Source organism: Gorilla gorilla, chromosome 5 (assembly GCF_029281585.2).
Source record: "Gorilla gorilla gorilla isolate KB3781 chromosome 5, NHGRI_mGorGor1-v2.1_pri, whole genome shotgun sequence".
In the NCBI taxonomy this organism is placed as follows: Eukaryota; Metazoa; Chordata; class Mammalia; order Primates; family Hominidae; genus Gorilla; species Gorilla gorilla.
The window spans coordinates 169,864,394-169,879,676 of NC_073229.2; the positions used below are offsets into that span (position 1 = coordinate 169,864,394).

Sequence of the window (15,283 nt, forward strand, 5' to 3'; positions counted from 1 at the left end):
GCCTACACAAACACAAAGAACTTCCCCCTAATAAGTTCTAGAGCTCAGAGTTTCTATATGGGATATTAAAATTTACTTGCCAAATTTCCATGTCCTGCCTAGTAGAGGTAATGTGGTATGGAAGGGAATACTAAATCATAACCCGAAATGTTAGAATAATTTGGTGAATGAAGTATTAGAAAAGATTTACTCTGTTATGGGTTGAGCTGTGTCCCCCAAAATTCATATAAAAATCCTAACTCCTAGATCCTCAGAATGTGACCTTATTTGAAGATAGGATGTTTACAGTGGTAATAAAGTTAAAATGAGTTAATTAGGGGTGGCCCCAATCCAATATGATTAGTGCCTTTATAAGAAGAAATTTGGGCACAGAGACAAAAAGAGAAGATGGTGTTAAGAGGCAGGGAGAAGACAGCCATCTATAAACCAAAGAAAGAGGCCTGGAACAGATAATTACCTCACAGCTTTCATAAGAAACCAACTCTGACGGCACCTTCATTTTGGGCCTTTAGGCTTCAGATCTGTGGAACCATAAATTTCTGTTATTTAAACCACCCAGTGTGCGGTACTTGATTATGGCTGCCTTCGCAAACAAATGTGTTATTTTAAAGACATAAAATTTCATGTTGATTTGTTTAATCTTCTTAAATTATAATAGATTATTTAAGGATTCAAAATTTTTATATCAAATATACTCTAACATAAATGTTGTAGCACAAAAGGTAATATGAAATGAAGGTAAATTACAGTTTGTGCAGGACAAATGAAAGAGTGGAGTAAAAAAATAGTGATAATTTGAAGGCTGAATTTATGGCCATTAAAATCTAAGAATATAAAACCTCATCCAGAGTATCACTGAGTGGGGACATGTCAATCTAATGGCACATTATAATTAGAGTTAAGGATTTTCAGCATGAAGGAAGAGAGTTCCAAAACAAATAATCTAATTTCACAAGAAAGATATAGTTTAGACTATATACATATGCATACACACAGAACACAAAAACACACAAGTATACCAAAAAAATTAGAAATAAGTTAAATAACAAAATCAAGACATTATTTTGCAAAAAATTTAAGAATATGCTGGACAAATATCTGCCTGCAAAATTTTTTAAAATCAGTAGAGATTTCTGTTCCTGCCAACAAAAAGAACTAGGAAAATGGCAAAATTCATAAAATAATTGTTTTTGAATGTTGAATAAAGGGCAGTACAGGACTATAATCCCTAAGAGAAGAAAACAAACAAGATGAATGATATAAATGCCATGGATTTCTGACTTCAGGGCATTTCCAAACCATGACATAGGGATGTGAGACTTTACTCTCACATTTGGGGAGAACAAAGTGAGAGTTAAATACCAGAGATGAGAAAGCTATTCAGACGAAGAAGTCCATAAATCTGCATAAAAGTTTCCTAGATTCTTTGGCTGCATGTCAATCTGTGGATGCATAAGGTAAACTTTGACAGAGTCATACAAAGAACAAACAGCGAGAAAAGAAAAATTTCTGAAAACTGTAAGCCAGACAACTTGCAGAGCTTACACAGAACTGGGAAACATTTTAGTCTCCACCAGACAAAGTGAGGAAATCTTGGGGCACTGAATACATGAGGCATTCAGTAAAGAACCCAGAGTTCATTGCTTAATAGTGGGGCTGCACTAACCTTCCTAGAGACCTGCCTTTGTAAACCTTCAAGAGGAACCTTACATAGAACAAGCTAATCCACAAGTAACTTAACTGTCAGAAACTAATCCAAATTCTATGAAACAATGGAAATTACAATGGCCAGCATGCAAACAAAAATCAATAGATACAAAAGTTAATTTATTTCCTAGATATCAGCAAAGAACAACTGAAATTTAATTGTTTAAGAAAAACTAAATATACTATTTAAAATAGCACACCAAAAACCCTTATGTATAAATCTAACAAAACTGGAGAAATATTCTATGTTCATAAGTTTGAAAACTCAATATTGTTAAGATGTCAGTTCTTCTGAACTCGATCTATAGCTTCAACACAAAATCACAGCAAGCTATTCTGTACAAGTCAACAACTGAATCTAAAAAGTATTTGGAAAAGCAAACGACCAACAAGAGCCACAACACAATTTTGAAGAACAAGAACAAAGTTGGAAGATTCACACTACACTATTTCAAGATTAGTATAAACCTACAGTAATGAACAGACCATGATACTGGTTTCAAAAAAAACCAGACATATAGAACTGAATAGAGAGCACAGAAATGGACATAAGCAAATAAAGTTAGGTGGTTTCTAATAAAGACAATTTAAAAAATAATGGACAGTATTTTCAAAAAATGGTGCTGGAACAAGTGGATGTCCATATGGGGAGCAAAAAGAACCTAGCCACAGACCTTATATAAAACATAAAAATTAACAGAAAATGGCTTATAAATATATACATATGTAAAAACTTCCAAAAATAACATAGGAGAAAAACTAGATGCCCTTGGATTTGGAGAAGAGTTTTTTTATTCAATACCAAAAGCATAATCCATGAAAGAAAAAAAAAAGTTGTTGGATTTTATTAATAGTTTTGTTTTGCAATGGACACTGCTACAATAAAAAATAAGTCACCACTGAGAGAAAATATTTGCAAATCACCCATCTCTCAAAGACTTGTATCCAAAATATACACAGAACTCTTAAAAATCATGAATTTAAAAATGAAAAGATCTGAACAGACACCCAAAGAATATAAACAGATGGCAAATAAGTATATGAAACAATGCTCAATATCATTTATTACAGAATTGCACATCTAAACAATGAGATACCACTATGCACCTATTAGAGTAGTTAAAATCCAAAACACTAACAACATCGACACTGATGAAAATGTGGAACAGGAACTCTCATTCTATGCCAGTGGAAATGAAAAATACTAGGCCACTCTAAAAGATGGTTTGGCAGTTTCTTACAATGCTGAGTAGTCTTATCACATGATTCAGCAAACCCACTCCTAGATATCTACCCACTGATATCAAAATTCATACCTACACAAAAAATCTGCACACCAATGTTTATTCATAATCACCCAAACCTGGAAGCAATCAAGATGTCTTTCAATAGGCAAATAAACAAAATGTGGAACATACATATAATGGAACATCATTCAGCAATAAAAAGAAATTACAGCTACAGAAAAAAACATAGATAGATATTAAATATATTGTTAAGTGACAGAAGCCAGTCTGAAAAGGCTACACACTGTACGATTCTAATTACTTGACATTGTGGAAAGGCAAAACTATGGAGATGGTAAACAGATCAGTGGTTGCCAAGGGTTTGAGGAGTGGGAAGGGTTGAATAGACAAAAGACAAAGGAGTTTCTAGGGAGGTGAAACTAGTCTAAATGAGACTATCATAATGAATACATGACACTGTGCATTATCAAAATCCACAGAACTTTATATTACAAAGAATATATTTCCCATATATATACATAATTAATATAAATGTATATTTCTTTGTTTTGCCAGCTAAGAAGGCCTACAAGCAACAATATCCCAGAAGGAAGAGGCACACTCACTGCCCGGATCTTGATTTCTAATACCATTCTACAATAAAATCAAACAGAGCTCCTTGGAGAAATGTCCAATTTTAGCGTGGAGGAAGGAAACATAAAAGATGATCTCAGAGCACCTTGTAGTGCCAGAAAGTAAGGAAGTGCTCAAAAACAAACTAAAAATCACACACACAAAGATGGGGGGATGTCAAAGAGACACAAAAGAGAAGTCACTGAAAGAGTTCTCAATGGCCAAACCTGAAATAAACTGAACAAGAAAATAAAGTAGTAAGATATTTAAACCAAAGTATCAAATAATATCCGTGAATTCCTATATATATAAATAATTGAATAGGTAAATAAACGAGGGAGAAGAGACAAATCCTCCATATAAATACATTCCAGAAAATTAATGTAGATATTCTGCCCTCAAGCAGGCAGAACATAACTTCTCACTTTTTAAACGTGAGCACTACACAGTGACTTCTTCTGAAAGACTACAGTATGGAAATATGGGGAAAACACAACTTTTACAGCAGAGAAAACTAACAAATATGACTTCAACTACATGATCGAAGTCATCACAAACGGTAGTAAGTCATCTTAATAGTATAGATCCTTGATATGATGTAATAAGGAAGGCACTTTACTTTGATGGTCTTCCCAAAAACCCATAATCCAAGTCTAATGATGAGAAAGAAACACCAGAAAAATCCCAATTGAGCAACTTTCTGCAAAATACCTGATGAATACTATTCAAAACTTTTAAGGTCATTGCAGAAATACATAAAGTCTGAGAAACTATCACAGTCATAATAAATGTAATGTGGTCATATAGATAAGGTATTGGAAGAGAAAAAGTATGTTAAGTAAAAATAATGAAATATGAATGAAATCTGGATCCTAGTTAATAATCATGTATCAATATTGGTTCCTTAATTATCACAAGTGTCATACTAATATAAAATATTAACAACAGAGGAAACTGGGTAAGGAGTATATAAGAACACTCTGTACTGTCTTTGCAACTTTTCTGTAAATCTAAAATTATTCTGAACAGTTTATTCTTAAAAATACATGTAATATAATTTATCATACCTTAAAATAATCCACAAATAAAGCTCAGCTATGGTTACTCAAAAAGGCATGGAAAGAAGTAGTCAAATACTATCAATGACTGTTAGAAAAATTAGTCAACAGAAACCACACCCAAATATGACATATATAAAGAAACGAGAAGATAAGGACTCTGGCTGTATCTTCAACATGGTCACGAATTTAAAGAAAAACATAAGCTAAATGAGAACAAAAGAAAAAGATGCACAAGAATACTGAATGGAACTTCTAGAGATGAGAAATACAGTATCTGAAAATAAAATTTCACTGGATGGGATTCATAGCAGATTAGACCTAGAAGAAAGCCTCAATCTTCTTATTTATATAACAGAGAAATGAATATCTGCCTTGCAGTGTTGTTGTGAGGACAAAGGGTAATTTAATTGAAAGCACCTATGAAGTAATTAGCCCATGATAAAAAAAAAAAAGTCCATCTGTTTCTGTTCTGTGCTCTATTCATCCAACCAATATTTACTGAGCAGCTACTATGTATCAACTACAATTGCAGGATATAAAAGAATGAATAAAATACACATAGTCCCTACACTCATAGAGTTTACAATCTGGTAGAAGACAAAAACCAATAAATACACAAATAAATGTTGTACATGATATTTTTGTTTTAAACTGTAGCATGCATTGTTAGCTGCCTACCTAAAATCTACTCTACTTATTCTTCTTGGTAATCACTACCCTAATTTTTTTCAGGGAAGGAATGTGCTGGCCTAAATAAAGCACTTTCCCAGTGATATGGTTTGGATTTTTGTCCCCACCCAAATCTCATCTCTGAACAGTAATCCCCAATGTTGAAGGAGGGGCCTGGTGAGAGACGATTGACTCACGGGGGCAGACTTCCTCCTTGCTGTTCTTGTGAAAGTGAGTTCTCATGAGATCTGGTTGTTTAAAAGTACGTAGCACTTCCCCCTTCTCTCTATTCCTCCTGCTCCAGCCATGTAGGACGTGCCTGCTTCCCCTCTGCCTTCTGCCATGTTTGTAAGTTTCCTGGACCTCCCAAGCCATGCTTCCTGTACAGCCTGGAGAATCATAAGTCAATTAAGCTTCTTTTCTTTATAAATCACTCAGTCTTAGGTCATTCTTTATAGTAATGCAAGAACTGACTAATACAGAAAACTGGTTCTGGGAAGAGGCGCATTACTATAAAGATACCTGAAAATGTGGAAGCAGCTTTAGAACTGGGTGTTGGGTAGAGGTTGGGACAGTTTGGAGGACTCAGAGGAAGCAGGAGGATGAAGGAAAGTTTGGAACTTCCTGGAGACTTGTTGAATGGTTGTGACCAAGATGCTGATACTGATATGGACAGTGAAGTCCAGGCTGAGGTGGTCTCAGCTAGAGATAAGGAACTTACTGGGAACTACAGTAGTCACTCACGTTGTGCTTTAGCAAAGAGACTGGCAGCATTGTGCTCCTGCTCTAGAGATTTGTGGAAATCTGAACTTGAGAAAGATGATTTAGGGTATCTGGTGGAAGAAATTTCTAAGCAGCAAAGCATTCAAGGTGTGGTCTGGCTGCTTCTAACAGCATATGCTCATATTTATGGGCAAAGAGATTATCTGAAACTGGAACTTATACTTAAAAGGGAAGCAGAGCATAAAAGCTTGGAAAATTTGCAGGCTTGCCATGTGGTAGAAAAGAAAAACCCATTTTTAGGGAGGAATTCAAGCCAGCTGTAGAAACTTGCATAAGTAAAGAGGAGTTGTATATTAATAGCTAACACAATGTAGAAAATGCCTGGAAGGCATTTCAGAGACCTCCATAGCAGCCCCTCTCACCACAAGCCTGGAGGCCTAGGAGGGAAAAATAGTTTCATAGGCCCAGGGCCTCACTACCCTGTACAACCTCAGGACACTGCTCCCTGAATCCTAGCTTCTCCACCTCCAGCCTTGGTTAAAAGGGTCCCAAATATGTCTCAGTCCACTGCTCCAGAGGGTGCAAGCCATAATCCTTGGAAGCTTCCATGTGATGTTAAGCCAGCTAGTGCACAGAGGGCAAGAGTTTAGGCTTGGGAGCCTCCACCTAGATTTCAGAGGATATTTGGAAACACCTAGATATCCAGGCAGAAGTCTGCTGCAGCAGCAGAGCCCTCAGTGAGAACCTCTACTAAGGCAGTGCACAGGGGAAATGTTGAGTTGGAGCCCCCAAACAGAGTTCCCACTGGGGCACTGCCTACTGGAGCTATGAAAAGAAGGCCACTGTCCTCTAGACACCACAATGGTAGATTCATCAACAGCTTGCACCATGAGCCTGGAAAAGCCACAGACACTCAATACCAGCTCATGAAAGCAGCCATGGGGGCTGTACCCTGCAAAGCCACAGGGGCAGAGATGCCCATGGCCTTGAAAGCCCACCCCTCACATCAATGTTACCTGGGTGTAAGACATGGAGTCAAAAGAGATTATTTTGCAACTTTAAGATATTATGGCTGCTCTGCTAGGTTTTGGGCTTGTGTGGGGCCTATAACCCCTTTGTTTTGACTAACGTCTCCCTTTTGGAATGGGAGTACTTAGCCAATGTCTGTACCCCCATTGTATCTTGGAAGTAATTAAGTGGTTTTGATTTTACAGGCTCCTAGCCAAAAGGGACTTGCCTTGTATCAGATGAGACTTTGGACTGTGAACTTCTGAGTTAACGCTGAAATAAGCTGAGACTTTGGGGGACTGTTGAGAAGGAAAGATTGTAGTTTACAGTGTGAGAAGGACAGGAGATTTGGGAGGGGCCGGAGGTGGAATGATATGGTTTAGATTTGTGTCCCTGCCCAAATCTCATGTCTGAATTATAATTCCTAATGTTGGAGGAAGGGCCTGGTGGAAGGTGATTAAATCATGGGGGTGGACTTCCCCCTTGCTATTCTCATGATGATAGTGAGTAGGTTCTCATGGGATCTAGTTGTTTAAAAGTGTGTAGCACTTCCCCATCTTTCTCTCTTCCTCCTGCTCCAGCCATGCAGATCATCCCTGCTTCCCCTTCATCTTCTGCCATATTTGTTAGTTTCCTGAGGCCTCCCCAGCCATGTTTCCTGTACAGCTTGCAAAACCATGAGTCAATTAAACCTCTTCTCATTATAAATTACCCAATCTCAGGTACTTCTTTATAGCAATGCAAGAACTGACTAATACACCCAGTCTCTTCTGCAGGAGAGGTAGTCAAACACAATAGTTCTGGCCAATTCTAAACATAAAACAAAGTGGGAGTGTGGAGGTATTCTGGTGAACATTTGCTTCCTAGATTATGAGGAATACCTAAGGATGACTCTTCCACTCTTCCTTCTTCTCCCTTATTCCACTAAAGGCACATGTGATGAACAGAGCTGCAGCAGCCATCTTGTTGCCTTAAGGGAAAAGCCAAGAGAATACAGTGTGACACTGCACGTGACATCCAATTTAGGCATATAGTCCTGAGCTTCTTGTGGGAAAGCCTAGCTTGATAGAGTCAATTATCTTGAGAAAATAAGGCCAAGACCTGAGAAAAGCAAATCTGAGAACAAGAGAGTGAGAGCTAGAAAGCAAGTGAGGAGAGAGAGGCTGTACTCCACGCTTCTTTCAGTTTGGTTACATGAATTGATTTTTTTAAATTATTTTTAGACTGGTTCACATTCAGTTTCTATTACTTGCAATTAAAGAGTCCAATCCAGCATAGTTAATGTGATTTTTAGCCTGTAATAAGTGATATAAGAAAAAGGAACAGATGTTACAAGAAAGAATCAGTAGGTAGTTAGGGAGGTCTTCTAGAAAAGCAACATGAAAGAGGAAACCTAACAAATAAACGCATGTCAGCCTGGAGAGGAGTTGAAAGAAAGGTTTCCCACCTGCCTCCTTCAACCCCTTCCCATCACCAACATGGAATAAGCATGCTCTAAACACAGTAGGGAAAAGGTTTCCTGGAAAGGACCCTAGTGTGGGTGTAGGAGCTGGAGATTGGGTGAAACAAATCCTGTGATGTCTACAGACCCACCCAACAGACCTAGAGGTAAAAAAAAAGGAAACTCCATTCAACAATAAAATATACTAAATTATCCCACCTCATGATAAAGTTCTTTTTACTTTGCCAATGATAACGATCTTAAGCCTACTGGCTCCCCAGCCACACACCCTGAGCGGAATTTTATCCTTAACAAAATCTGCCAAATTACACAGTATTCCATTGAGTGTTCTCCCATTTAGAGGAGGTTTTCAATAAACATAACAACTTCAACAGAAAACCAGCACAGCTACCCCTACTGATCAGCATATCCTTCATTCATAAAAATAAATGGATATCCAAGGACTACCAGATACTGGAGAAAAATCAATAGAATAAAAAAGCCATCCTGAAAAAACAATTGACTACAGAGCACAAGTATGTTTATAGCAGCAAAATTGACAATTGCAAAGATATGGAACCAACCTAAGTGCCCAATGACTAATGAGAACACAGGAACACAAAACCAAACACCACATGTTCTCACTCATAAGTGGGAGCTGAACATAGAGAACACATGGACACAGAGAGGGGAACATCACACACCAGGGCCTGTTGGTGGGTGGGGGTTGAGGGGAGGGAACTTAGAGGATGAGTCAATAGGTGCAGCAAACCACCATGGCACACGTATAATATTTATGTAACAAAACTGCACATTCTGCACATGTATGTCGTTTTTTAGAAGAAATTTTTTTAATGAACAACAAAAAAAAGAGAAAGAAATCATAGAAAATTTCCCTGAGTTGAAGGAAACAATTCCTGGAATTTAAAGAGCCAACCAAGTGCCAAGTGATAAAACAGACTGCTAACAGGAATGGGCTTAGTTTCACATTAGAATTATCAGCCACAGCTGATAATTATCAGCTAGAAATTACTGAGGCAAAGTCTCCAAAGGAAAAATTATTTTAAGACCAGAATACTGTACCAAATGATCAATCAAGTGGGAAAGCCAAATAAAGACATTTTAGGAATTTGAGGGCTCAGATATTTTCTCTCTGATTTTACCATTTCTTGAAAATTTTCCAAAGAAATGATTAAAGTTTTTAAGAAAGAGGAAGATATACCATTTAAAACAGTGCAACTAACATAGGAGTTCGATTGTTTTCTTTAAAGTCTCAGGTTTACAGCTAAGACGTGTGTGTGTGTGTGTGTGTGTGTGTGTGTGTGTGTGTGTGTGTATGCCAAAGCAAGGAAGGGAGAGGAATGTGTAAGTAAGCTATTTTTCTTATCCTCTCATATAGGGGTAACTTCCTGCATAATAGGATTATAAGAATAAACTTTCTATGTAATAGAAAGTCAACAGTCAATATTTTATATAAAACTGATACATATATCAGAAACACACACACACATATATATATATCAGAAAGCCATATATTAGTGAAAAGTGAAAATTAGAACAGGAATCCTAATTCTTCAAGGAAAAAATTCTATTTCCAAGAAATAAGCAATATGCATTCATCAAGTAGTGCAATTAAGCTAGGACATTGTGAGAACTGGTTTAACTCTTCTGTTAAAAAAATTAATAACAAATTTTTAAATAAGTTGTAGAAGAACATTACAGTGCAAATATGAAGTAAAACAAATTCTAGTACCATTTTAAGTAAAATCTGAACATGATTTATAGTGAAGAAAAGAGAATTTTTCCTTGCAGTGGTACAGTTTTCATGTCACAAAATTTCATTTCCTTGTTTACGAGTCTAATTGCACTACGTGGTTTCCCAATAATCATAGTAAAAAATAATAACTAGCCCTTATTTAACATTTACCATATGTCCTCTTGTAAGTTCTTAATATATATCCTATTCTACAAAATACAGTTCATTTATTAGGCAGCTTGGTCCTTTCATTGGGAGCTGAGGTGACACGCCTCAAATCCCACACTGGTCGGAGAGCCCAGGCAATCTGGCTCCAGAATCCTTGCTCTTAAACACTTGGCCACCCTGCTTCTCATAAAGCTCTCTGTTAATTTACGATGTTTAGAATCAGTCTATTTACCTTAAACAAGAAGGCACTGTAACAATTAGAAAATAGAATATAAATTATATAAAACTTGATAATGTAAAAGTCATAATAAACCAAAGTGAGACAGGAAGAAATTGTAATATTTTTCTTATCCTCTCTTATAGGAGTAACTTCCTAGAAAGTCAACAGTCAATTTTTAATACAAAACTGAAAATAATTCCTGCTTGGATAGTAAAGAAAAATATTTATCAAAAAAACTGAAAATAATAGTAAAAAAAATCAGCAGGGAAGACAGAGAGTGAACTTGAGCTAAATTCCTCATATTTCATAACAGGTGTGATGGTTAATTTTATGGGCATCCAGTAGGTGTCAATATCTATTGCCTAATTTTAACTTTTAAAATTATATATAACTTATATGGTAACTATTAGAAAAATTAAAAACAAAAGTTTGTGATACCTTAAGAAATAGCAACATAAGCAAACTATTAACGGCATAGGGAGGACTATCAGAAAAGCTAAAGAACTAGGGAAAGGGAAGATCTTTGTTTCACACCATTTCCATTTTTATTACAATTATCAGATATTATTTTAAAAAATAATCCTACAATACTATGAATAATAGTAATACTCTGTAAAGAAAGGATAAACTGAAGAGGGTATCTTTCAATTCTGTCATGGTAAAATAACAGACCAATAAATGCTACCAGACCATAAGCCCAGTGAGGTAGAAAAGGAGAACAAGGATAATATATAAACACATTCCACTCTAATCTTCTTTACTGATTCTTTGTTTCTACATCATTACAGGCTAAATGGCCCATTTTTTTTTTCATATAAACTTCTAAAGAGACATTCATTTCATTGACTTCAACTATTGAGTCACACCCACTCCAGTCTACAACCTTGCACATTTCCTTTAAAGAAAGGGGCTGTCTCAATTCAGACACTGTTGGCGGGAGCCGACATTAGTTATCACCCTTTTAGGGCATAATTTAGCAGTCTTTAATGAAGTGTTAAAAAAAAAATGACTGCATTTTGACCTAATAATTTCACTTCTTTGAATCCACTCTGCAGAAACACTCCCGAATGTTCAAAGATACCTGTAAAAGGAATTTCAATTAAGCCACTACTGTTTACGACAGAGGAAAACTGAAAAGAACCTAAATGCACATTGGTAGATGCAGAATAATTTGTTGCCATTTAAAATATACATCTACATGTAAAATACATATCTACGTGTAGTGACAGTGAAAGATGTCCCTAACATATTATTAGTCAAGAAAAGCAAAAATTCAGAATTACTATAAAATTTTTGTAAAAAAAAAGTATATGCATATATCACATACATAAATGTGTACAAGCAGTGTGCTTAAGATGTGTGGAGGAAACACTGTAAGTTTTCACTATGTACATTTCTTTATTATTATTTTACAACCAGCATGTATTGTTTTAGTATTTTAAGAAATCAGGTCATGTCTCAATTGTCATATATCTGGGATTAAAAAAGAAAAAAAATCCAAAAAGGGAAATATTCAACGTCTTTCCATTAGTTCATTCTCAATATCTAAGAAAAAAATCTAACTAACACGTTGCTGTCTAGGATTAGCGAAAACGCTAGTTTCGTTGGTTGGATCCTTTTGGGGTTTTTTTAGTGAATTACAGCAGGAAAATGAGGACACAAAACCCAACTAAGGCGGAGTTGGACTGCTGAAGCCATCAGCGGCGCGCGGCCGGGCAGCCAAGGGACCCGCGAAGGGGGCACTCGGAGGTCGAGGGGCACTCGGAGGGCGAAGGGGGCCCCGGGCGGGAGACGAAGGGCACTGGCCCGTGACGCAGGCGCGGTTGGAAAGAAGCTGAGGACTGGGTGTGCGGAAACCAGTTCGGAGGGGCAGGCAACCGAGTGGGCGGGAAGGCGGCCGGGAGCGCTATACGGGTCTAGGGAATCAGTAGGAAGCCGGAGGCGCGGCTGGCGGCGACAGCGTGGCCGGCAGAGCAGGGTCAGCCCAGGTCGCCCGGGGAGTGCGCAGGGACGCGGGCAAAAAGCCCGGGACGCGCGCCGCCGGGGCCTGCGGGGCCTGCCCGAGGCCGAGGCCGAGGCCCCGGTTAGGGATGCGGGCCGGAGCTCCCGCTCTGCGCTGGGGGCAGGCGTCTGCTGGCAATACCTTCCCAGGAGAGCTCTCCTCCCGGCTCCCGCTTCAGGAACTTGTACCAGAACGTGTCCACGCGGCCCGGCTCCGCCCCGTCCTGCGCCGCCTCCTCGGCCGCCAGCTCCACCTCCCCGAGCCATAGGCCCGGCTCCTGCAGCGCCAGGGCCCCGGCGCCCGCCGCGGTGCCGGCCGGCCTCAGGCGGACGGCACCGCGCGGCTCCCAACGCCCTAGCTCGGGCCGCGACCCCACCACCAGCAGCTCCGGCCGGGCGCCGGCCACGGCGGGCGGCACCACCACCCCGAAGCGGAAGCGCATGGCGGGCGGCGGCGGCGCGAATACCCTGGCCCGGAGTCCCAGCGGCCGGCAGGCGCGGCCCGAGCACGAGGCGGCCGCAGCGATTGGGCGGCGGTGCGGGAGCCCCGGGCACCGGGGAGAACACGTGCTGTTCTGCGCCTTCTTTGGGATGCATCACGCGGCTCCCGAGCCTAGACTTCGTCCAGGCCGGCGGGAAGGGGTCAGCGGAGCCGCCAGCTGCCTCTTTGTGCCCCGCAACCCCGCGGGCGGTTGATTTCCACCTGTGGGCGCTGGGGACACGCGAGCGGAAGAAATGGAAGAGAAAACGGGGTTCGGGGAGGGAGGAAAACTTCTAAGCCAGGCGATCGTCCAGTCCTCTCTCCAAGAGACTGGAAATTAACTTTATGAGGATCGTAAGGAAGGGAATGACCTCTAGACAGCCGCCTTCTAATTGTGAAACGGGGGAAGATCTTGGACCTGGTCTCCGGAGCGCTCCTTATCTTAACCAAGTCACTTACTCTATCTAGCAGGTCTCAGGTTCTTTGTCTGTAAAATGAGAGTGTAAAATAATGATCTTTCTAGACCCTACGAGCTCTGAAGGATCTCCGATTGGTGGAGATCACCCAAGACCCGGAGCTGATGCAAAGCATTACATACCATTCCCTTGTCTGAAAAGCCACATCAACTTTCTTTTTTCAAAAACTATATTTTTAGTATGTGTAAAGTAAGTTTGGAGTAAATACTTTCAAGTCCTTTTCAAGGTCAAAACAAAAACTAATTCTGTGACTACAAATGTATGCTTTTTTTTTTTTTGACACAGAGTCTCGCTCTGTCCAAATGTATGCATTTTTTAATGGAGTAAATTTAAAAAAAAAAAACCTTTGTTTAAAATTTACTTTTAGTAAAAGTCAGCATTATTTTTTCAACTTAAAACCTTTTTGGGTTTTAAGTTGAAACAGGTTTTTTAGCTGTCTGGCCCAAATCCAAAATACGTATATCTTGGTGGGGAACTTCAATTTGTCACTGCCATAAGACAAACGAATGTCCTGATACTTTTTGATTCTTTAGCAAAATTATCCTTGTATTCTTACGTTTATATATTCACTAACATTTAGCATAACGCAAATCTGTTACATGAATTAAAGACACACAAAGGCATTTTTACCAGTATTTGGAAGTTTGTGAATAGCAAAGGGGAACAGGCCAAAATTTCATGCGTTGAGGATATACGTAAAACAGAAAGTGCAAAAATGTAAACTACAGAAACTCAATCTCTTGTGGAACAATCAGAAAACTAATAATACATTTTACTCTTGAATGTTGATATTCCACTCGAAGTTTGGTTGGTTGCTAAGCTTAAGGATAAACACTATGAAAAATGTGAAGACAGAAGGGCTGGCCAAACAGCTGATTCGGCAGCAAATCACACATTAAATCACAGTGGCATGTGAGTCGGTTTATTCAAATTGCTGTTAAAAGATATTCTTAGAGTAAGTTTAGGAAAATAAGAGTCATTTGGCGATGCAGAGAGGATTTTGTCTACAGTGGAATCCAGACTCCAGTGAAAGTTCTCATTCCTTCAGGACCTGGGAGCTAACAGCTCTGGACTTTCTTGTGCTCCACTGTGCTGCCTATGTTGTGTGCTTCCCAAATGGCATTATTCCCACCAGCTCTTCCAGAGTGAGTTCTGCCCATTCTGTAGATGAAACAGTAGCAGAAAAATTAAACAATATCTTTGCTCAACGGACATGGTTTCCTTTACTCTTCTCTCATCATAAAGAGGTTGAAATAATTTTAACCATTGGAAGAAGTAACCCTCTTAAGCCCCTAAACAAAATATGTAATAGCTTATTTTATGGCAAGGATTTAAATAAGGTATAAATTGGATAGCTGCACTGTGTAGTAAGTAAAATGCAACTGGAAAGGAGAACAAGACCAAAATAGGGCTTAAGGGACATATATCAAGGCCTTGATCATATTTTGACGGTCAATCATTTGGATGTATATGTATTAACCATGATAATATCCATTGAGCCTATATTATGGGCCAGGCACATGGTTTTCGTACTCATATTATCTTATTTAAGTCTCTCACCAATCCTATAAGGTAACTACAATTGTTACCCCCATTTTTAGATGTGAGGATACTCCAGCACAAAAGGGTCCAATGAACAGCCCACAGCAAGGAAGGGGCAGAGCCAGGGGCTAAAAGGCGTGCATTCAGCTTATAGATATAGATACAGATATA

At 39.0% G+C, this 15,283-nt stretch overlaps 1 protein-coding gene across 2 annotated transcripts in view; it reads right to left on the reverse strand.

Annotated features, from left to right (window-relative positions):
- EPM2A (EPM2A glucan phosphatase, laforin) overlaps nt 1–14,770 on the reverse strand; it is a 106,543-nt gene extending 91,773 nt beyond the window's left edge. For both annotated transcript variants that reach the window (XM_055389806.2, XM_004044795.5), the window contains exon 1: nt 12,756–14,770. In XM_055389806.2, the coding sequence (XP_055245781.1) occupies nt 12,756–13,056 (301 nt within the window). In that variant the 5' untranslated portion in view covers nt 13,057–14,770. The remainder of the gene's footprint in view (nt 1–12,755) is intronic.
- Nucleotides 14,771–15,283: the final 513 nt, after the last annotated feature.